Below are 22,296 nucleotides of genomic sequence, written 5' to 3'. Positions count from 1 at the left end.
CCGGCCGCGGAGGGCCCGCCCACGTGCCGAAGGCCCAATGGGAAACGAAACCTCCGCCGCGGCGCTCCCCCGCGGGCCCTCCCCTCAGGAACGCGCCCGGGGCACAGCAGCGCGCGCCGGGCGGCCTTGCGGGGGGGGGGGGCGGGGGGGTGGTAGGGGCACCCCCGGCCCCCCGCCCTGCGCGACCCCCGGCACCAGAGCGGCTCTCGCCAGAAGCAACAGAACTAACAGACAACAAACAGCCTTCGAGACGCTTTTATTGTTGAACGGGCTGCTACAGTTGCTGTCCCCTTGCGAGGGCCTGCGGGGCCAGCGCCCCCCCGCAGTCCCGGCGCCGCTGGAGGGGTGCAGCAACCCGGGGGGCCGCTGCCCCAGCCGCGGAGGATCGAGCTTTACAAAGCTGTCCCCGCTGCCGATCCCAGCAGAAAGCCAGTCGAACCGCACAGTCTTTCCCTTTGTGAAATGAACAGGACCGTTCTCTGCAGCGCAGCTCCCTCCTCCGGCACCATTGGCTCCCTCTGCCCAGCACCAGCTGCACGGAAGACGGTCTGGGGCAAAATTTTCCAAAGCATGCACCTCTTTTCCACAAAGAACGCAGGCACTTAGTCCCGTGTCCACAAAGGCAGTGAGGCTCTTCGGTCACCTCCATCTCCAGGGGACACCAGACACCTAGGAGCCGTTGTGGACCTGGGCCTTAAGAGCTTAGTCTCATAGAGCAGGTGATACAGATCAGGAGTCCTAGGCACTTCTGAAAATTTTACCTCAGTTAATCCTGGCCAGGGAAACCAAAGCCCTGAAAGTTTCTAGAATCTATTAAGGCAGAGTTCAAAATGGTTCTGTCCTACCTCTTCCCTAAAGTATGGTTTGTATCTTTGTACCTTAGGGATAAACGCCTATCATTGCATTTGGAAGCATTTAAAACTTCATTTCAAGTGATTCTGAAATTCTAATATCCTTGTGGCAGTGATGATGTTCACAGGTTTGCTCATTCAGCACCGAGCAGGAAGGGACTCAGCCCCAACTGGCAACGTGGCTTACAGCAAAACATCATGAAGTACAATCAGTGAGGAAATGGGGTCCCTGTGGCACAGATTTGCCAGTCTGACTTGAATCAAAACAGGCATCCAAGGTGGAAGAGAATTCACATTTTTGCAAAAAGACTAACCAGTACTGTTTTATGGATTCAGTCCATATTTGGAAAAAAAAGTCAATAAGAAAATGATGGATAGAACTTTCTTAATTCATGCATTATACCCTAGAAGTACAATGGAGACACTTTTTCTTTTTTTTTTTTTTTTTTCCCCTCTTTCCTTTTTTTTCTTTTTTTTTTTTTTAAATCTCTGGATGAATCAGCACCCTTGAGTTAGCAAAGGCAGAAGGTGAAAGTAGTTGCTAGAGAGCTTGATTCTGGGACCTGTGTGCAGAGCTCTCGGCTCCTATTTAGGTCAGCAGGAAGCAGAAGTGCTCAGCAGGAAGAAGCAGCCTCAGCTCTGCTTTGTTAATATGTGATAGTACAATAAAGATAATTAACGATTTTAAAAATAACACTTATCACAGCACAAGAATTCACTACAACAGCCTCTGCTACAGAATCACTGCCAAGAAGTGGGATGGTTTTGGTGCGAATTGTGTGTGAATTAGTGAAGTTCTACTATGTAGCCAGATAATTTAAAAAACCCAACCTGTACAAGTCTTGAAAGAGACAGTCATATCCTCAGTTGGTGCAAAATAAGTGTAACTCCAACAATTTTTGTGCTATTTCACTGACACCAGCTGTGAACCCTGATTCCTTGTAGAAACCTAGTAAAACAGTCAAAAGCTGCCTGCTGAAATGGATCCTTGACATACAAACATCACAAACATGTAATTAAAGTGAAGCAGAGATTCCCACTGTATGATCCCTACCAAAAATATGAAGTGTGGCCCCAAACCTGCTCACAGCAGGACTGACATGTGTCAAGCAAGGTGCATTTTTAATGAGTTACAGAATAAGACAGAATTTGCTATTCAAATAACTTTTTTAAATAAACTGGCCCCAAATTCTCCTCCAGTCTTTTAAGATAGCTCAATATTTCCAAAGTGAATATAACTTTCAAAAACAACACTGATTAAAAAAGATGTTCGATGATACCTTAAAAAAATACCCAGAATATCAAATTAATTCCAGTCCAGCATTATAATTAGTTAAGAATACCTCCTGAAAATTATATCCTCACAAAAAAAATGTGGGTACTGAAGTTAAAAGCATCAGAAACATGTACTTGAAAATACTACCGATCTTTTAACGTTTAAAAACAAATCAGAACATTCTTTGGAATCACCAAGTTACTAAAACATGTGTTTCTCTATAGTCTCCACACTGTCTTTTCAAATCAGTCTGTGTACAGATTAAGTCCTTGAGCAGTTTAATACCCACTGTCGAAAAATACAGTCTCTGACCAGCAGGAGGCTACATTAAACAGGAAAACATTGGCATTCTCTTTTTAGTACTGACTTCTGCCAAAAATAGAGACTTTTGAGCACAAGAGAGAACGGCCCTGTTTTAGGAGATGTTTCTTTTCTCTTCTAAAATGCATTGTACGTGTACTTCCAGTGCAAATTTTTTCAGCACTTGCGACAGGCGAAAAGGAAAGGGGGAAGAAGAGAGACACTCTCCTATGGTCTTGCCTGGAGGAACCAATAGCCATAGCACACTGACCTACCAGCTCTCCTCACTGTTGAAGGCAGTTCCCATTGCTGGCAACTTGAAATAGCTTATTAAAGATTTCATTTTTAAGATAAACAGATTACAGTTTAGCATGAAATCTGGCCATGGCTATGGTTCTATGTGCGTAAAGATTGGTTAGATTCTTTCCCCTTTCGGTATTGGTTGGAGTTCATTAATAACAAGTCCGTGGTATTTCTCCACGCGTGTCATGAAATGTGAGAGATCTGTCTGACTCGGGTTTGTATTTCCTGTCGACACAAAGGGCAGGTCTCCAGCTGCAAGGCACACTCCATGCACAGGTCACTGAAGGAGAAAAAAAAAAAAAAGTTAAAGCCTGCATTTACAGTATGAAAAAACCCAACACCAAGCCCAGAAGCACTAAGCAGTGTAGTTAGCCTGCTAGAAGCACAGTCAAGGTAAGTCCTTCAGTGTGGAGATTAGAAATTACAAGTCAGGTGTTGTGGATCCACAGGCTTTGAGAGGAACTCCAGCTGCTCAGGGTCTCTAAACCTGAAACTGCTTGTGCAGCTGGCCAGGATTAACTTGTGATGCTTCTGTTCATCTTAACACTTGCTCCGGTCTGGAGAACAGCAGTCCTAGCACCCTGCGTGAAGCTGACTCCACTTCTTGTTGACACACACCGGGCACATTTCTTTTTAATTTTCCACCATCTAGACCCATGGGAAGACTGCTTCCAGGAGTGCTCTAAAATCACTACGGATCTGGACTTAACTGGATTAATTTCCTGGAATGCTGCTTAAAGACAGGAAAGTGCTATGACTGTATTACTCATACTGCTGTCCCATTTTTAGCTTTTAGAGGAATTTGTGACTTGAGACAACCCATTTGTTGAACATTTAATGAGTATATAATGAATCTTCTGCTCTCCTCATGCAATCTGGATTTCACAGCAGCAGTATTAAACAAGCACTCATTAGTAAAACCTTTGATATCAGGGAATTAAGACTCTGCAGCCTAGAGGTAACGTATGTACATAGCCACAGTACTTCCCCAAACCCAGACACACACACAATTAGGGATTAAATCTGCTCAGGTCTAGGATGAGAGGAGCAGTGAGAATGCTATGCTTAATTTTTGTCACATCCTTAAAAGGAGGGTTTTTCCTTTATGCTGGGGAGTCAATCAAGATTAGCAGGGACTGCATCTGGTCTCAGCTAGGCTGAATGTCAAACACATTTTCCCGTTTCTTTGGGTTTGGGTTTTCAGGGGGGATTGTTTTTAAGGTTTTACCTGTGTCCACACGGCCTGAGTTCTGTGTCTGCTACCTCATCACAGCAAAGCGTGCAGCAGTTCTCTCGGATACTTACTTGCTTCAACAAAGCCAGGCGCCTGTGTCTGAAGAAAGGGACATGCAAACCCCCCGACATTAGTTTGTCTAAAAATGATAGATCCATAGCTACGCCAAGTATTCATCAAGACCAATGAATGCAACACTTGCCTGCACTACTCAACACTACTGCTGACAAGTATCAATCATAACTACCCCCAAAAAAAAGGCTTAACACGGAGAGATGTTCAAAACAGTCTTTGACTCCCTATTCTGGTCTGTCAGAAAGGGACAAGAGGATGTTAGATTACAATTCTTCTAGCTCCCACAGCTGAACACTTGAAAAAAATCGGGTTTTTTGTATCTATGTACTTTTCAAGAGTCAAGAAAAAAAAACCCCACAGATATACCACACAAACCCATGTATCAACAACATTCAGAAACCCCGTAACGCTGTGACACGAAGAATAGAAAATAAACCCAACAGCCCAGTATGGCAACTGCCTCAAGGGAGGGTAAATGGATTAAAATCCCCTGTTTGATCAAGTAAGACGTTTCCGATTTGGAACACATACACTACACATCAAAACCGTTCAATGGCAGGGTGATGTGTCTAGCCCAGACTGTGCACCAACACTAGATGTATTTAATTCAGCACAACTCTCTACAGGAGTTTATGTTGTCCCATGATGGATAACCAGGGTCCACTCAGGCCCTTGCCTTTTTTTCCTATCACTTTTAAGATCAAAGTTGTCTTTTAAATCAGGATTGGCTTACCATTTCCAAACAGTTCACACTGCAGGGCAGGGATGATCTTTGTTTACACAAAGAGCAAGTGTCCAAACTGGAATGGAGCCTTTCAGTACTATCACATATTAAATAGGCTCTAACACAGGAGGCTGAGTTTCTCCAGCCAGGCATCAACAGGAAAGCAGTCTCTCTCAGGTGGCCTAACACACCTTTTGGCACAACCAAGTAACAGCTCTCACAGCTAATGCTTAACATTGCAAGAGTAGTGCCAGAATGACATCAATAACAATCACATCTGATCATCAGCTAAAAGTTGCAAAACCTCTTACCTAGTGCATGAAACTAATAAGACAGAAGGACATTTAATTTGAAAAGGGGCTGACAAAGAATGATAACAGATCATCTTAAGGGATTAAATTGGATTCTCACTTAAAGCGCCTGCAGTCACAAGCAGGTGTAAATTATTCTGGCTATAGGCAAGTACAAAATGGTCTTGCAAGTTGCATTTGCCTTTCTCTGCATAAACACAGTATCACAAGCCTCAAACTTTGCCAATGCATGACTGATCCACAACTAAGGTACTTTGTTTTTTTTTAAAAAAATAAAATACTAAAGTACCTCAAATACACTTCATCAAACAGATAATTCAAAACCGGTCTCTGCATTTTCTTATAGCCAAGGGTACCTACCTCCAACAAATTGCACTGCCACTCAATTAGATGCAACAAAAGATTATTTCAACCACATAAATCAGCACCACTCTAGAGGGCCATCTTCAGATAAAGCTGCAAATCTGGGGTACCCTATATCCCAGATTACACTGTATATTGTTAACATTTGTGTTCCAGTAAGATTTTTTTACTACTAGTGACCTAAACCAGAAACGCCTTTAGTTTTCATTCCTACTAGAAATTTGGTACATTAAGAAAAAATGTATCCAAACCTGTTTCTATCTGGCTCAATTTATTTTTAGGTGGGAAAGCACTTCCAAATTTGAATAACCTGTGTTGGTACCATCTTTCACAGGTGGGGAAATTTTCACCTGGATCAGAAATAAGGACAACTTCAAGTCATACAATCATTCAGTACCTCCATGCTGCCAACATCACAAATTAGGTCAGTTTTAAACAAACCATCTTTTTTTGATTAAGACTATACCTCCTCAACCAACCTAATAATTCTCAGACAGCAGGAGACACGTTTACTAAGAACGGTTTACTGTACAGTACTAGTTAATTTTAATTTAACTTAATATTACAAAAAAATTAATTCAATGGATTTTGGTTGTATATCTCCTTCCCTACTCATGAAGTTGCACTGGAGCCTATGGGTCTAATCCTTTTCTGAAAGAGACCCATGGAGGTGTGACCCCATAAAAGATTAATTTTACTAAGTACAATACAAGACTATGCAACTTAAGAGAAGCCAGTTTTCTAGCTCCCACAGCTGAACACTTGAAAAAAACTGGGGTTTTTGTATCTATGTACTTTTCAAGAGTCAAGAAAAAAAACCCACAAATACACCATACAAACCCATGTATCAACAACATTCAGAAACCCTGTAATACTGTGACACAAAGAATAGAAAATAAAATCAACAGCCCAGTATGGCAACTGCCTCAAGGGAGGGTAAATGGATTAAAATCCCCTTGGATTTATTTATATAAATATATATGTTTCTCTGTATGCAAACACACTCAAACTAGACAGGAGGATTACCTGGGCAAAATGATTTTCTCTTCTGCTGTCAGAAAGGCATAATCGTTAAAGGTACTAAACTTCATTGATGGTGGGTACTTGAAAGGTTTCGCCCCAAAGTTGAACTCACATTGTTGATAGGACATGAAACTAGCAGCAGCGAAAAAGCCAGATCTGCAATATGATGAACACCAGACATTTTAGAATGACTTAAGCAGTAATAGAGCTTCCCAGACACGTTACTACTATTACCAGACAAAAATACACGAAGAGGCAAATTCCTTCAATAGAAGTGTTCTACAGCTAATTGAGTGAAAAACTCAAACACATTCCGTTTCAGCTGCCCATACTTACCCTGTTTAGTTCTCTACTTCTGAATTTACTACCAAGACAGCAAATAAAGGCTGTCTACTCTACAAATAGGATTAGTCACACACTATAAGAGTAGATACATACATCTGAACAGCCTACAATCCGATCCTCTTAACACTGATCAGCTCAGGTATCTTCTTCAGCACTGGAAAAAAGTATTTTTCTTCCAAACAACTGCTGTTTAGTGGAGTTGCGAGGAGCAGTACCAACTGCAAGGGACACCTCCATGTCCACCACTCCTCCTGCTTTATCTGAGCAGGCACAAATCTAGGGAACTTGCAACTCATACACTTGCTCCGTGGGACCTGTGCAGGATGAAGCCAGATCCGAGCTCTCTTTGCACCATGCCCATCTGTTCCTCCTTGCCCTTGCAGGATTACCTCAGGACAGCTGTCTTGTCTTCACAGCCACACAGACACCTTGTAAAAACACCAGAACTATCACCTCTTTCTCTTATTTACTGAAAGGGCCCAAGTTGCATAATACCTTCAGTTTCAACCAAGTAATGGAATCTGTTGAGTCAGAGGAGCTAGCCACATGTTAATTTTAACGGAGTTGGCAAAATAAGCCTAACTCCTTTCTGTAATGCTACCAAGACACATCCTCCCATGAATACTCAATATCCTACTACAGGAACTGGCTCCAGTGAACAGCAGTAAGTTAATATGCACTCTTCAGCATTTACAGGACTGAAGCTTTATTGTTTTAGAACATCAAAAACTCCTCAAGCATTACTAGAAGTTTGTTCATCTTTGCTATAGCCTCATTCTACCTCAGTCCTGTACTAGTTCAACAGTAGAAGCCAGCAAGTTGAATCTACCTTTGGAAAGGCCTGAAAAATGGACCCTGAAATCCACCTGTAAAATTATATCCTTCTCCTTGATTTCTAAGCAACTTTCAACTGGGAAACCTGCTTCACGATGGCTTCAGGTAAGCAAATATGAATTTACATCTCAAATGGGAAACACTTCATATAATTAAAACAGTTATCCATACAGGTCACTGTCCTTCCAAATGAGCACATACTTACACAGCAGATGAAAATACTTGTTTCTCAGCAGGAAGCTGGTTTCCATTTAAATAGAAGATCATTTGCTTTTCTTGCAAGTCTAGTAGAAATCCTATTGTGTCTCCTTACATGCAAAACAAAAAGATTTTGCGTCTGTTAAATGTCAACAGCTGAAACATTTATTTTCAAGTATCACACATCTCGCTGAGTTGTCTCACTTAAAAGGGACTACTTGCAAAATTGCAAAAACAAAGGAAAAAAATTGATGTAGATAGCAACTAAAGAAAAAAAACCACAAGAAAATAGTAAAAAAAGTATTTTAGTCTGCCAGAGCATTAATACAACATAGTTGTAGAGGTATTGCAGAGTATTTGCCAAAGCCAGAAGAAAAGCTGAACTCCATCTCTCCTTGGCCATTTTGCACCTGTTGAAGATATCCTCGGTACACATACTTGCTAAAGTTTGTTAAAAATAACTAGCACAAGTGTATTATAAAAAGGTGTTTTAGCTTAGCCATCCTTGGGAGAAATTTTTAATAGACGAGAAGGCAGCACAGTTCACACAAGCGTAGCATGCGCTGACTCCTACCAAGATTTCAAAGCAGAGATCAAGAACAGAACTTTGCTGTCCAAGTAGTTATCCTTGTCTTACCAAGAATTTGAAGCAAGCAAGACAGTGCAACTCCTCCTTAAAAAAAACTAAGATCTAACTCAAGAGATCAAGGTTTTTTTCCTAGTCTAAAATAACTTTAAACTCAGAAAGACAGATTTCAACCCTGTTCCATAGAACTACAAATATCTGGGAAAAAAGTCTAATGATTACATGTCCAGCAGTGTTAGTCAGCGCTATGATTTGTACTCTGCCTATGAAAAGAAAAAGCATTTAATGAACAAGACTCTCTACACAGATTGTGGAACAAGACTGCGGTGCCCACCTTGTACGTTTAAACCACTACAAATACTAGTAAAGGCACAATAATTATTAAACATTTAGTATTATCAGGATTAGACAGTAACTGCTCTATTCACACCTACTAACAAACCATCTTCTAGACACCTGCAAGAAGGAAAAAATCCTGTGCAGAAATCCAGTTAGGATAAACAGCAGAAGGCGGACCGAATACCTTCTTTCCAACAGGGATGGGAATGTGGTTTACTTCTGGCATTATACCAAATCAGCTGCCGGCAGCCATCGTATGCACAGGAGTATTCATCATCCCCGATGCCATAACCTTCCTTTAGAAAAAAGAGCAAAGCATTTCAATCTGCAGCCATTTCTCACACAGAGCAGCTAAAGTTTCATTTATTCCACTAAACTATTCATCTAAGAGCAGGAAGGGTTTCTCCCACTGCTGTTAAGATAGTTTTTTCAAACTATCTTCATTTCATTTTCACATCAAAAGGAATTTTGTTGGGATGAGGAGCAGGGAAGAACGGGACAAAATCATAGAATCATTTAGATTGGAAAAAGCCTTAAGATCATAGAGTCCAACTTCGGTCTCCAAAATGTTTTCATTCTCTGTGAGCTCAAAACTCTCGTCTACTGAAATATTTAAAAATGAGAAGGCTAGTACCCAAATAGCCAGGTTAACTTTTTACATCTTAAGTCAACACAGAAGCGTAACCACTCTCTTACCCTGAAAACCCAAACTTGTAATACCTTCCCCTAGAAGATATCCAAGAGCCACCAGAACATAGAGTATACAGAAGGAAAACAAACCCATAGTTCTTTCACTGAATTTGTTGCATATTGTGTCTATTTCAGTGCCAGCCTCCCCCAGTTTGTGAAAAGGTTATCAAGTGATAGTCACAAGGTCCGAGACAAATGCAAAACTAAGTTTCAGAGTGGGAGAAGAGTGTGCCATGCAGGAGAGCCCAGACATGAAACCAGAAAGCATTATGGAAGATAACGTCCCCATGCTCAGCACGGTTTGTCTGGAGTGCAAGTACTAGACAGTGTCTGATTACACAAGCCTCTGATGTCCCAAATTAAAGCTAAGCCCATCTAATGGGTGTTTAACGTCATCTTTAGGACTAGTCTTTTTGTTACACATGCTGTAAATGAAGAGCATATGGCTACTCTGATGACTGTGTTTGTGATATACCCAGAAGATATCCTTGTATTTCAGGTAGACAACTGATGAACTTAAACAACAGTAGCATTTAGCCACCAGCAAAACAGCAGCAACAGAGAAATCATCCCGCTCAGAGGTGTGACATCTATTGTCTGTCATGCCTTGTACAGGAAGCACAGATAGAAAACTGCACATACATCAAGCTCCTTAACAGTAAGGGGGGGGGGGGGGGGGGATATAAATAATCATTTAAGCCTCTTAGCAGCCTGAAGGCAGACACACAGCCTTTTATTTCAAACAGTTTCCATTACACTCCAAGTCTACAGTGCCTGTGCTCAGGACAGGTCTGTATGGTATTTTTGTTTGGTTGTGTTTTGGTTTTATTTTGTTGTTGCTGCTGTTTGGTTGGGTTTTTAAATTTAAAATCACACTTGCAATTCCATGCTAGAAATGCAGGACTGGACTTTGGACGCAATGTAGAGATATATGCATATTATACACAAGCAGAGGACAATGCTATTTACATGAATAGTTAGAAGAAATGGAGCAAGACCACTGAACTCACAGGCTGACTTAAGTTAAATGGTGATAAAAGCTACTCTCCCATTCCTGTGGGGTTTCTTGCCACTGGTGTTTGTTTTGTCTCCTTGATGTACTTCGCTCATACCCCACACCATCAATATTTACTCACACATATTTGGCCTATCTTCATACTAGCTTCTGCATTTGACTCAGCTGTAGAATGACTTTTTCTATAATAACCAGAAACGAGCAGTTTTAACTGCTTATCTCTAATCATTATATATATATGTGTATAAGTATTTCTTCCCCTACATTAAATTCCAAGTAGGAACAGAAAGCCATGCAACTACAACAGTAAGGGCGGGCTACAGGTACATTGCTTACTCAAGCTTAGCCCATAGAATTGCCAACTTAAAATTCCAGTACTGTATTTCCATTCTGGTCAGTGACATAGGCTAGGCCATACATGCTTTTTGTATGAAAATCCTAGCTTGCATGTTAATGAACTTTAATGGAAGTTTGGAAGGCAGATAACATGCAAAGTCCTCTCTAAGAGAAGCAGAGAAGTTCTTTGGGTAGTAATTATTATAGATTTAAGAAAGTACTCATTACATCTCTACTAACATTTGATATTATTGACTATAAGTTTGGACTTCATGTGCACATGGCACATTTTGTTCTAATGCTAGTAAGTAATAATTTAAGTAAAATAGTAAAATAATTTTAAGTAAAACAGTAGGGAAGAAGAATACTTAGAATTAAGAATAAGATACTAGCTTATCTGGATGAGAAGGAGAGCAAAGCAAACTAAAATAAGACAGCACACTTATTCTCTATTATAAGAATAAAGGCAAGAGAGTAGAGGGTTTATTGTTTTTGTAATCCTGATTTTTCATTTAAAGGCTATCATGTACCCAAACTGTACCACATTGAATCTGCTGGTAGCAGCAATGATACCATGGTATCCCAGAGTCAATTTAAATAACTTTCACAAGGTAAAGAAATAATTAATTTAATAGGAAAGTATGTTAAAGAGCATAATCAAATGGCTGCTTCGTGACCTGCGTACAAGTGCGTGCATGATAATCTGTTAGTTCCTACTGAGTAACTGTTTGCTTCCAGAAACAGAGAGCAACCACTGCTGTTACCTAAAGAATTTCCAAGAGATTAAGCCACAAGAAATTATCCTGCAGCTTCCAGACAACAGCAAGTAGATAAGAAGCTGTCACTGCTAGCACCTATGTATGACTTGTATGAACAGTGCCAGTCTGTAGCAAGGACAGTACAGCCTTTTCTTGTACCAATAAATTCAGCAAAAATAGCTTCACAAAAGTACAGAAAAATTGAAGGAAACACAAGTGCTCAGTTACTACCCCAGAATAATCAGAGCTATTTTCATAGGTGGTGTAAGCAGAAAAATACTGAAGTTACATCATCAGCTAGGTGACATTACGTGTACTCACATGATTGAGAAATTTGCTGTCTTTGGTAGCCCATCCTATCTGCATCACCCCCGAAGTAATGACTGTAACTTCATAGTACCAAACTCCAGAATCAACACAGAACGTACATCTAACGCTTTCAAAGGATGAGGCATCACATCGAGCCTACCAAAACAAATCCAAAAATTAAGTTTTGACAAAATTAGCATTCAAACGAGCCCCTTTCTTTTTGGCATGTAAGAATACACCAGCATAATTTTAGAGGCACTTCAGACAGAAAGCAACCTCTCTATAGAGCAATAATTGTCACACAAACTAGTGAGTAGGCAGGACTAAAAAAAACATTCCAGTGGTAAACCACAGGGGAAAAAAAAAAAGCGTAGAAAGTTGACAGAGTCAATTTAAAGACTAAAACCCAAGTCACTGGTTGTTAGTTGACTGCTGGCATGAAGGAGAGAGGTGTTCAATGTTAATACATGAAAATTCATCTCCAAGTAGTCAAACAAGGTTTCAGAAAAAAGTAACAGAGGAAGAAAAAAAGCCCCAAAACACACATGGCTGAGACAAAAATCCTACTGCTATGGGGTTTTCAAAATAGATAGAACAAACAATAGGAATTATACTTTGTGAACAATTTTAGTGAAATTGAGTGAAAAACCAGCTGACTTAAGCATTGTCCTCAAAAAACTTCCAAATTTTCTGAAAATCTGGGGCATAGATACAGGTGTTGCTTTAGTGTGAACATTCCTACAACTGAGATCACTGTAGCGATGTTACAACCCTCTGACAAAGCAAGTTTTCTATACAAAGCTGGCAGAGAACCAATTCTTTCTAGGAAATCACAGAGGCAAGGAGCAATCAAAAATAGTTAAAGCCTGCCCTTTTCTTCAGGCTCTTTTTTAGGTTGAAATCATGAAAAGATATCCTACCTCTAACCCATGTGGCGAGATCTTCAGGTATTCACTGACATCGTTACTGTTCAGCATAGCCCTAATGTTGGTCAAATCAACCTTCTCATATGTAAACTGCCTGCCTTCTTTTAAAACTGCAAAATAAAACTAGTTTTAATCACTGCTGCAGCAAAACTTTATTTTAAACATTTCACACAGTGCCAATCAGTCTCTCTAGAATGCTATTAGTTTTTGGCATAACTGAATGCGACACTGGCATTTTGCCTGCATGTAAACAGCATCACTGTGTGCTAAATATCCTCTGAACATAAGAACACAACCTACACCTCTGACTAAAGCTCCTACAATCTAATCAATGCTTTTAGGATTATATATAAAAATAATTATATATAAATAATTTATGCTAATTAATGCTCACAGGCAAACGTAAGGCATCCAAGTTGATACCAAGATGCCACTGTTCCAGAATTTACCATTGTATTTGTCTTGGTTGGGCAATCAGTTGGGTAGAGTTTTTCTAATTCACCACAGTGGAAAAGATCTTGGGGATAGGAAAGAAGGGGAAAACAAGGATTTAAAGTTTTTTACCCTCTCGTTTTCAGGTAGGTGACAAACTAACTGAGTCAAAGCAGCCCTTTATTCCCTGCATCCCCTTTTCACATGGAAGGATCAGAAACATTTACCTTGCCAGGTATCAAACTGCTGACACAGGCATGTTTATTTCCAATATCAGAGATCTTATCTTAAGACCCTTCATATATCTCAAACTTGCTACAACACTTACACAGATGCTTACTAAATAGAACCAACATTGGCCTTCCATAAGCTGGGTAAAGCCCCATAAAGCCCAACAAGACCTTTTACACAAATTTATTTAAAAGGCATTTTAGAGACTACAAGGTCCTTAGAGTGGTTGTGATTTTAAGGGTGCAGCTAAACAAGTGAATTTGATGATCATCGGTCATCCAAAAAGATAGATCTAGTAAAGTGCTTTGTCAAACACTTTTCACTTTTGATCACAAGACAGTATCTTTACTTTAAATCTTTAATAATTCTTTGAGACTGTGCACTGCTGGGGTATGATCACAGTAGTGACTGTCATCAGGCTATGTCAGTAATCCAGCTGTTCCACAGAGCTGCACTATTTAGCTACTCAGCACATCTGTTTAAGCGTGGGTTACAGGAAATATGGTGCAAAGAAGCATTTTCATTGCAGCTCCAACTTGCAAAGTACAAATGACTTCCTTTCAAACATTTTCCTTGCCAAAATTTCCTTTCCATGCAATCACACTGGATTTCCACCCCCTCCCCCCCCTTTTTTTTTTTAAGCACAGCGATTACAAATGCAGCCAGGTATGTTTACAATAAGTGCTTATACAAAACAAAGTAGTCCTCCATCTCTTTGGAGAAATTATTAGTATTAAATGAATCCATCCCTTCATTATACCTACACAGATTGTCTAAACTCCACTGGGCACAGAATCCAACCTGGCGTTTTAAATAGTCTGGATTATTTGTCCATTTCTCTAGCAAGATCAGTTGGTCGCTAATGCACGATTCAGAAACCGTCATTTTATTTTCACCTGCAATATAAGAGGAAAAAAATATTATTGCTATAAATGAAGGATAAGTTTAGTTAAAAATTGTAACATTATACAAATGCAGTAGAAGCCCCCTGCTTTAAACCTCAGTATTACAAACACGAAAGTTTTTGCCCAGACATGAACTTAGCACTCAGATATATCCAACTTCTCAGCACTGAGCTGCATCAAGAGACTATTAGATCCCAGCTGTTCTCCATCTCTCCAACACAGATTTATTTCTTTTCAAGTAACAAAGGTTTTGTGTCCTAAGTCCTTATGTAGCAATTTCTAAGCTGAGAAGGATTGAGTTTCAGCAAATCTCTTAAGGGTTTGTGAATGGGGGTGTCATTAAAGCAATAAATACTTTTTCCTGCCTGCAAACACCCAATAATGGCTGTTATCCATCTGTAATACAGATATATTTCAGTGACAAAGGCCTCATGTCATAAGTCCTTCTACAGAAATTTCTAGTTGGGAAAAACTACACTGAATTTCAGCAAATATCTCAAGGGTTTTTAGGGGTAGAGGGATGCCACTAAAGCAATAAATACTTCTTTTTGCCTGTAAGTGGACAAACATGTCTCTTCCATATTCGTGTTTCCACCAATCCACTCTCTCATGCTCACAAGTTTTATCAGATGAAGCAAGTGACAATCATGCAGTAGAAGCCATACTATGATTGTTAAGAGCAGTATCAGGCTAATACTCACTTGTTTGTGCAAACTTCTCCAGTGCTATTAGTGCAAAAAGCATCACTGTTGGATGGGACTGGAAGTTCTAAACATGAGCAGTAAGAAAAGTTGTTTAATAAATACCCAGCACAGATGGATAGGAAAAGCTGTTAGTCTGTCACAGAATGCTTTAGGTTGAAAAGGACCTCCTAAGTTCCTCTAGTCCACTCTCCTGTGGAGAGCTGGTTCGAGTACATCAGGCTGCTCGTTCAGTGCCTTGTCCTATTGATTAATTATCTCCAAGGATGGAGATTCCAGATTTTCTGGAATCTCAGCTTTCTATAACACTCTGCCAGTATCTACCAAACATGACCCTAACTTTTCACAATAGGAACACACAAAAAAATTGCATTATAATTGCTATGTATGGATACATACAAAAAGATCTAAGACACTTACCAAGCTGTGAAGTAAATATTCCAATATGCCTGGGCTGAGTAAGCCTATGCTTGCAGGACCTACAAGTACATTAAAAATTAAATCCATCTATGAGAAACACTAACACTCATCACACAGATCTTTTAAACAGAAAGCAACAAATTAAAGAACAGCTAAGAATTTCACAACAAAGCAGAACTATAATAGAGAACATTTATCGCTGTTCCCAGTCAGGTATTTCCTACACATTTGATAATTACACACTTACTGGCAAATCAGAAACATATTCAGTTTACTTGCTGTAAACATGTACAAAGTTCTAGTCACACTCCTGAGATTTTTAAGTAAGACTCCACAAGCCTCTGCTTAGCATTTTGATGCTCTTTACTTTCAAAAAGAGACTGGCTCCCCTTTACTTTCAGGGCCAAAATATAAAGAGTAGCTCCATTTATCAGTAGCCCAAAATAAGCAAAACTGAGCATCTAATATAGCCTACGTGATAGTTAACTACACAATTAGCAAGCAGCCTATTTAAAAAAAAAAAAAAAAAGGCCTGAAACACTGTCTACTTAACCAAGGCAGAGATACACAGGAATCAAACTCTGGCATCAAACTCTAACAAGTTGCAGGGTTCCAACACAGCATTAACAGATTTGCTGCTTGAGTTGATACAATGAGATCTGTGTCCACTAAGACAAAAGTGGATACAGGATCACATTGTGACTTAGTATAACAGGGTGGAAGTACTATAGTACAAAAATGCTTCCTGCCCTCCTCCTTTACTTTAGGCAGAAATTCTGCTGATACTTTTTAATAACCATTAGGTGATATTGGACAATCACTTTTTCCTCCTTTTCTTGTCTGCTTGCAGAAAAAGAGTAAAAAAACTAGATACAAAATCAACCATTGGCAGGAAGGAAATGTAATCATTGGTTTCCAGCAGGGTACCAGAAATGACAGGGAATAAAAGTCACCTTAAAATAGAATCCCAACAAGTTTCTTTTAAGTAACACAGAAGAGAGAATCTTTTCAGCTTACTACAATAGAACAACATATGTCTAACGGAAAGCGCATCTTTTTTGTTTCTCTACAGCCGCTAAGCCTACTAATTTGACACTCCTGCCTACTGGCTATAAAGAACTATGTGTCCTCAGTAATTCACACAGAACCAGAACAGTCTACAGAAAAGACCAGTTACCAGCACAAAGGCAATACATCATAAACACACACTGATCCACAATCACTAACCATGTGCTGAAGGATTTGATCTTTTTAATTATCTGGGACTGTGAATGGCTTGATCAGACCCAAGCTAGTGAGTGTTCAACACCTTAATAAAGCAGTAGATTGTCACACCTGTCGCACAAGGTCTTCCCCCGATGCAGAATATTATTCACTTCTAAGAAAACATTTTTTGAACTAGCCCGCATTGCGGGTGCTAAATCAGAAGGCTTCAGTGAGCCAAATGCAAGCTTTCGGAAGAATCCCACGGCTTTACCTGCTAATTTCTCTGCTAAGCAGCCCAGTACTGCAGTTGTATTCCGGTGTTTGGCAGGGTGACAAGCATCCTGGCAAGCAGCAGCTCCACTTAAGTTTAATATTTCAGTTAACTTTTGTAATGCATCCTGAAAAAGAAAAATCAGAAATCTCTTCGATATTGACATGACATGTTTTCCCCCCTAACCCAATACAGCACAACAAGTTATTTTTACACTGTGTTACTAATGTCAGCATTACACTACAGACAGCATGGGATGGTTGTCTTCTAAGGTAAGAAGATAATAAAGAACAGATGGGAAGAAGAGTTCAACATACCCAAGAGTTAAAATCAACACCAGATTATTGGTCACTGTCCTGATCAGCAACTTGGGACAGTTCTGGATACACACAAAGGAACTACCTATAGCAATAGGAACTAGAACAGTAGAGGCAAACAATACTAATCAGCACATAGGGCACTACTGCCATCTTAACTGCTTCCAGTGTCCTAAAACTCACGCCCTTTACAAAAGAAAAGGCCTGGTTTAGACTTTAGAATTCAGGACTAAAGAGACATACCCCAAAAAAAGAGCACACATCCCCATCATAAATTTAGGATGCTGTCAACTTTACAGCACATCAATTATATTCTTGAGAGCATAAACTGCTTTCTGTTGTCACACTAATTTGGGAAGTAATCTATGAGGGTGATAAATTAAAAACACCACGCTTTGACTTGCTTCCTTCAGGCAGTATGGTATGGATAAAATTCAAGATAGTTCTAGAGCATACCCTCCATTTTCAAAGTAGTTGGGGGTTAATCTAGAGGCAGAGTAAGTTATCCCACAGGGAGAACCCCACCCTGCAAAGTTCCAAATCCCCCTCAACTTCCTAGACTTCATGCAAGTTCCAGCTGATTCAGATTGAAACTTCATAATCTCAGGCTAGGATCTAATTAAAATAGAAGAACTCCTCATACTGAAGTCATCAGCAGGCTATTTGGAGAAAAAAAAAAAATTGAGTACTGCTCAAGTAGATTTATTTCTTTTAATTGTGTTCTGAGCCACACTCAAATCAGTTTACTTCACTAGAGTCTGAGGTCTGTACAGAGATCACACTGAAAAGTAGTTATGTTTCCAAAAGAAAAACCACAAAACCAGAATGATGAACAGGACTGACGCTAAGTGGAAAGAATAGAGAAAGAAGAAAGGATGACTGAGCCACATTGTTTGGGATGGAAAAGCCTCACTAAAATCAGACTCTTGACAAACTCTGATACTGCTTTTAGCCATAACTAGAACAGTCACAGAAATCAGCTATTTTGAGTTAAATAAAGACTTTACTCCACTGCCATTTTAACGTTATGGACTTCATAGCCTACAATAACAGAAAATGAAATACAGCCTGCTGCTGTTCGCCAGCTGCCACAGAAATGGGGCACCAACGTAAAACCCTTAAGACCCCAAAAACTTAAAACTTACCCAGAAGAGAATGAAAATTAACAGCAGCACTTTCCTAGGCTGCATGTGACCAGCAGATCCCACAACTGCAGCCCCTTGTGCCATAAAGAGATTGCACAGGAAAAAAACCACCTCTGTTGCACTCCAGAAACAGGCATCTTATTAGTTTTGTCTTGTTAAGGTCAACTATTTCATAGCTAACTCCTTAAAATTAAAATACCTAAAAAAAGTCCCGTGGCTTTTGAAAAAGTAACAATTTAATCGCCAAGTACACACTGTATAGCCCAACAAAAAAAATACAAAATCACTCTTCATATGGTGCATTCACAGTGGTCTCCATTTCCTGATTACTTTTTCAAAGCAAGCTGACTAGAAGTTTTGCCTTGTTTTCAAAGTCATTTTGCAGTTTATGCGACAGCCATCATACAACATTTCACTTGTTCAGAAGTCTCAGCTGACTTTAGTCAATAGCCCAGAGGAAACAAACCCACTTCAAGTAATTAGAGAGCTTGACTAGTTCTCCAGCCACTAATGCGTTTATGTAAGTCAAAAAGCCACCAGCTTTTTATATCCCTAACCATGCAAACTGAAAACTAAAATTGGCAGTATAAATAGTAGTTTGGTAAGTGAAAGCTGCAATGATGTCATCATCAATTTCTGATGAAATGAGATCATCACAACCATCTGAAGACAGACAAGTTCTCCATACAATCACCACATTTAAAGGGATTCAATGGTGATTAGCTTCTTGAAGCACTTAAGGCTCTCACTAAAGCAGCTGTACCGATACGCTATGAACACCTCAGGTCATTTTCCCATTCAAAAAATGGATTAGCAGTCAGTAAAAAAATAGAAGAATTCAGATTTGCCAAAACTGAATCTAGATATTTCATAGTTCAAAGATGTCATCTGTTGAACTTAACACACCCAGTTGTGTTGCATTCCTCATGTGCAGGGCAGGAACAAATTCAATGCCTTGTATACACGCAGCTTTTGAGAACGAAACAGCAGAACTTGTACTGCAGCATCTCTACACCCTCACTGCACAGCACTCATGTACCACATGGCAGACAGCAAGAAAAGCAGCTAAAGACCAAAGCCCTCTTCTTCTTGCCCATGAACCAAATTTATCTTTAATTTTTTTCTTTTTTTTCAATCCCCTACAATGCTTCTAACAGTAAGGAGCAACTAGATACAGTCACCACAAATTACTGAAAGTTGCAAGTTACACCCATTTTCTGGACAGCTAACAGTCTTGCGTCAGGGCTGAAACCCACCCAGAAGCTATCATAGGTGTGACAACCACAAATAACTGAAATTCAGCCACAGATAAATACATATGCTTTACACTCACTTTTGTTGGCAGCGGACATTCATCAAGTAGTAGCGTTATAACAGCTGGTCCCAGGGGATCTTCTAATGGAATAACTCTAATTAAAGACTGGACAACTTCCAACCAGCCTTCATCTGTCAACCACAAAACAGAAGTAACACTTAGAACTAACACTGCAATTCTGAAGTGTTCAAAATATATCCATAAATGTAAATTGAAAAATCCTCAAAATTACCCAGTGAGTTTACAGACATGAAGAAAAAAAAACGCAAACCAATAGCTTACTTTTTGTATCAATGTCTTAGTTTGCAGTAGTTCAGAAGTTTAAATTCAAGGAGGAAAAAAAAAGTTTACAGCAGCTTGGGTAACAGTGAACACCTCTGTCTGGAGAGCAGTCCTGCCCAGGCCAGAGCATCCTTTAGCTCCCACCAGTATTAGGAAGGAACACTCATGACCCGTATAGACAAGAAGCTTGCTCCAGTGTGATACTAAAGAGTTCAGCGTCCAGTGTCAAATGTTAAACTTAATAAAACTGCATCCACGATGACACTGAGGACATAGAGAGTCAGAGCCCTCTTCCCTCAGGGAACAGGGGCCTCAGAGGAACTGCATTAGCTTGTCCTATGCCTGGCGGTCTTAAGACAATTTGCTTTCATAAGGGACAGCTGTTTAATGAGTAGACAAGGGCTTCTACTTGGTGGTAAACAACAATCCACATATAAGACATTAAACTACTAATGAAGTAAACAGATTTGGATTTGCAAGAAAACAGTTCCCTTTGAAGTGAAAATAAAGGCAGAGTTTGTATCTGTATACAAGCCAGCGCTGCTGAGAAGACTTAGCACTCCCTTCAACAGTGGCAATATAAGTAACACCCCGAGGTTTGAGTTTTGCTAGCACATTCCCCTGAAAAACATTTTACCAAATTGCTGTAATATCTAATCAGTTAATTGACTGATATAGAAATACATTTCCTAAGACCAGTACCAACTCCACTAAGAGAGGAGAGAGAAAAAAAAAAAAAAAAAAAATCACCTAAACCAGAAATTTGGTGGAGGTCTTGAGCTGGGAGAATTTTTCATACAGTAACAAAGATAGAACAGCTCTTGCACAAACACGGCTCATTCTTGCAGGGGTACTTAGGGACAAGGTTGAAACAACTACTTCAATAAAGCAGAGTCTAAAGACAGCAAAACCCAAAACAAAAAGTATGTACTATCTACCAACACTGGAGCACGTGGGTTTAAACCATGTCAACATACATATATAGGTCGCTTCTGCCTTACTGCAAACAGACATTCTTTGTGGCTTCTGGTTTAATGCCATCACAATGTGTTTGGGGCCATCCGTTAGCTGCTTCTGGAGAGTTCACGTGGAAAGTTAAACGGAGTTCAAAAACTCAGGCAAATGCAACAAGCTCAGTGAAGCTTCTGAAGGGCAGAACTGTGTTTTGGATCCCACATCCCTAGAGCTACAGCAAGTCATAACACAAACTGCTATATGTATTTTTCTTCACAAAGAGAGGTGAGGTTGGTTTTTTTCCCTTTGGAGTCATAGCTGAAATGCCCAACACAATGCCTTTGATACCTGTTTCTGCCATTTCGTGCAATGTGATCATTGAATAAGGAGGCTCCTGGTCACTGAAAGAGATATAACACAGGTCAAAATTTATGCACAATCATCAACATAATACACTGACTAAAATGATAACACACGGAAAATGAATCCAGTAAGTATTTAACAAAAGGAAATTACATAGGCTGCAGACTGCTAATGCTGTTTTCAGATTTGAAACACAGATGGGTTTTGAGCCTTTCTCTGGCTCAGAGTCAACATCTGCATATCTACAATAGCTGATAAACGAAACTTTGATCCATATCTGCATGTCTAAAAGCTGACCATAATGCTTAGGCTTAGTGCTATTCATTAGCAGGGCTCCTCAGAGTACATAATGTCAGAGGTCATGAAGTGAACCAAGAGCAGTGCACGAGGGACACAGCTTAAACACATTTTCCCCCAGAAATTCTCTGCTAAATATATAAATGCAAACACCCACCCCACCCCCAACAAAACTGAAAGGCAAGCCACCTAATAGCATCAAAGACTTCAAACTCAGTAGCAAGAGCTGTAAGAAGTAGTTAAGGCAGTGTAATAGAAGATACTAATCCAATCCCCTTCCCAACACAAAAGCCAAAGTTCAATTAGGTCAGTTCCTCAGTCTGGTTTGCTGGAGCAAGGGCAAGAAGCTATGGCCAGGTCTGTTTATCTGAGCAAGATCTCAAAATCTTATTCAGTAAGCACCTCCAGGTCCAGTAAAAGCTTATGCAGCATCTTGTCCTAAATGCTTTATTCAGTGCAACTTGGACACTGCGAACTAACCCCAGACTTAAAACTATAAATTCCACATTCAATTTCTATCACACGGCTCTGAAATTAAATTGGAATTGCAAAATATAGATGAATTTTAGGAAATTTCAATACAGATTAATCATGCAGATATTAAAACTACCTACTTTGGAAGGTTTAATTATAAAAGAAGGGAAAAATCTCAGTTTTGCAT

General features: G+C 39.8%; 1 protein-coding gene across 3 annotated transcripts in view; it reads right to left on the bottom strand.

The window, feature by feature from the left end:
* Window positions 1-239: 239 nt before the first annotated feature.
* Window positions 240-22,296, bottom strand: part of RSPRY1 (ring finger and SPRY domain containing 1) — a 39,117-nt gene continuing 17,060 nt past the window's right edge. For all 3 annotated transcript variants that reach the window (XM_037408823.1, XM_037408824.1, XM_037408825.1), the window contains 13 exons: window positions 21,324-21,376; window positions 19,758-19,870; window positions 16,963-17,089; window positions 15,486-15,544; window positions 15,066-15,132; window positions 14,224-14,355; window positions 12,791-12,906; window positions 11,883-12,026; window positions 8,947-9,058; window positions 7,845-7,947; window positions 6,464-6,616; window positions 3,959-4,063; window positions 240-3,010 (listed from right to left, as the gene is read on the bottom strand). In XM_037408823.1, coding sequence (XP_037264720.1) covers window positions 2,914-3,010; window positions 3,959-4,063; window positions 6,464-6,616; window positions 7,845-7,947; window positions 8,947-9,058; window positions 11,883-12,026; window positions 12,791-12,906; window positions 14,224-14,355; window positions 15,066-15,132; window positions 15,486-15,544; window positions 16,963-17,089; window positions 19,758-19,870; window positions 21,324-21,376 — 1,381 coding nt within the window. In that variant the 3' untranslated portion in view covers window positions 240-2,913. The remainder of the gene's footprint in view (window positions 3,011-3,958; window positions 4,064-6,463; window positions 6,617-7,844; window positions 7,948-8,946; window positions 9,059-11,882; window positions 12,027-12,790; window positions 12,907-14,223; window positions 14,356-15,065; window positions 15,133-15,485; window positions 15,545-16,962; window positions 17,090-19,757; window positions 19,871-21,323; window positions 21,377-22,296) is intronic.

This window comes from Falco rusticolus, chromosome 15, assembly GCF_015220075.1.
Source record: "Falco rusticolus isolate bFalRus1 chromosome 15, bFalRus1.pri, whole genome shotgun sequence".
Lineage (NCBI taxonomy): Eukaryota > Metazoa > Chordata > Aves > Falconiformes > Falconidae > Falco > Falco rusticolus.
The sequence above is the reverse complement of the archived record's forward strand: the minus strand, read 5'-3'. Positions and strand labels throughout refer to the sequence as shown.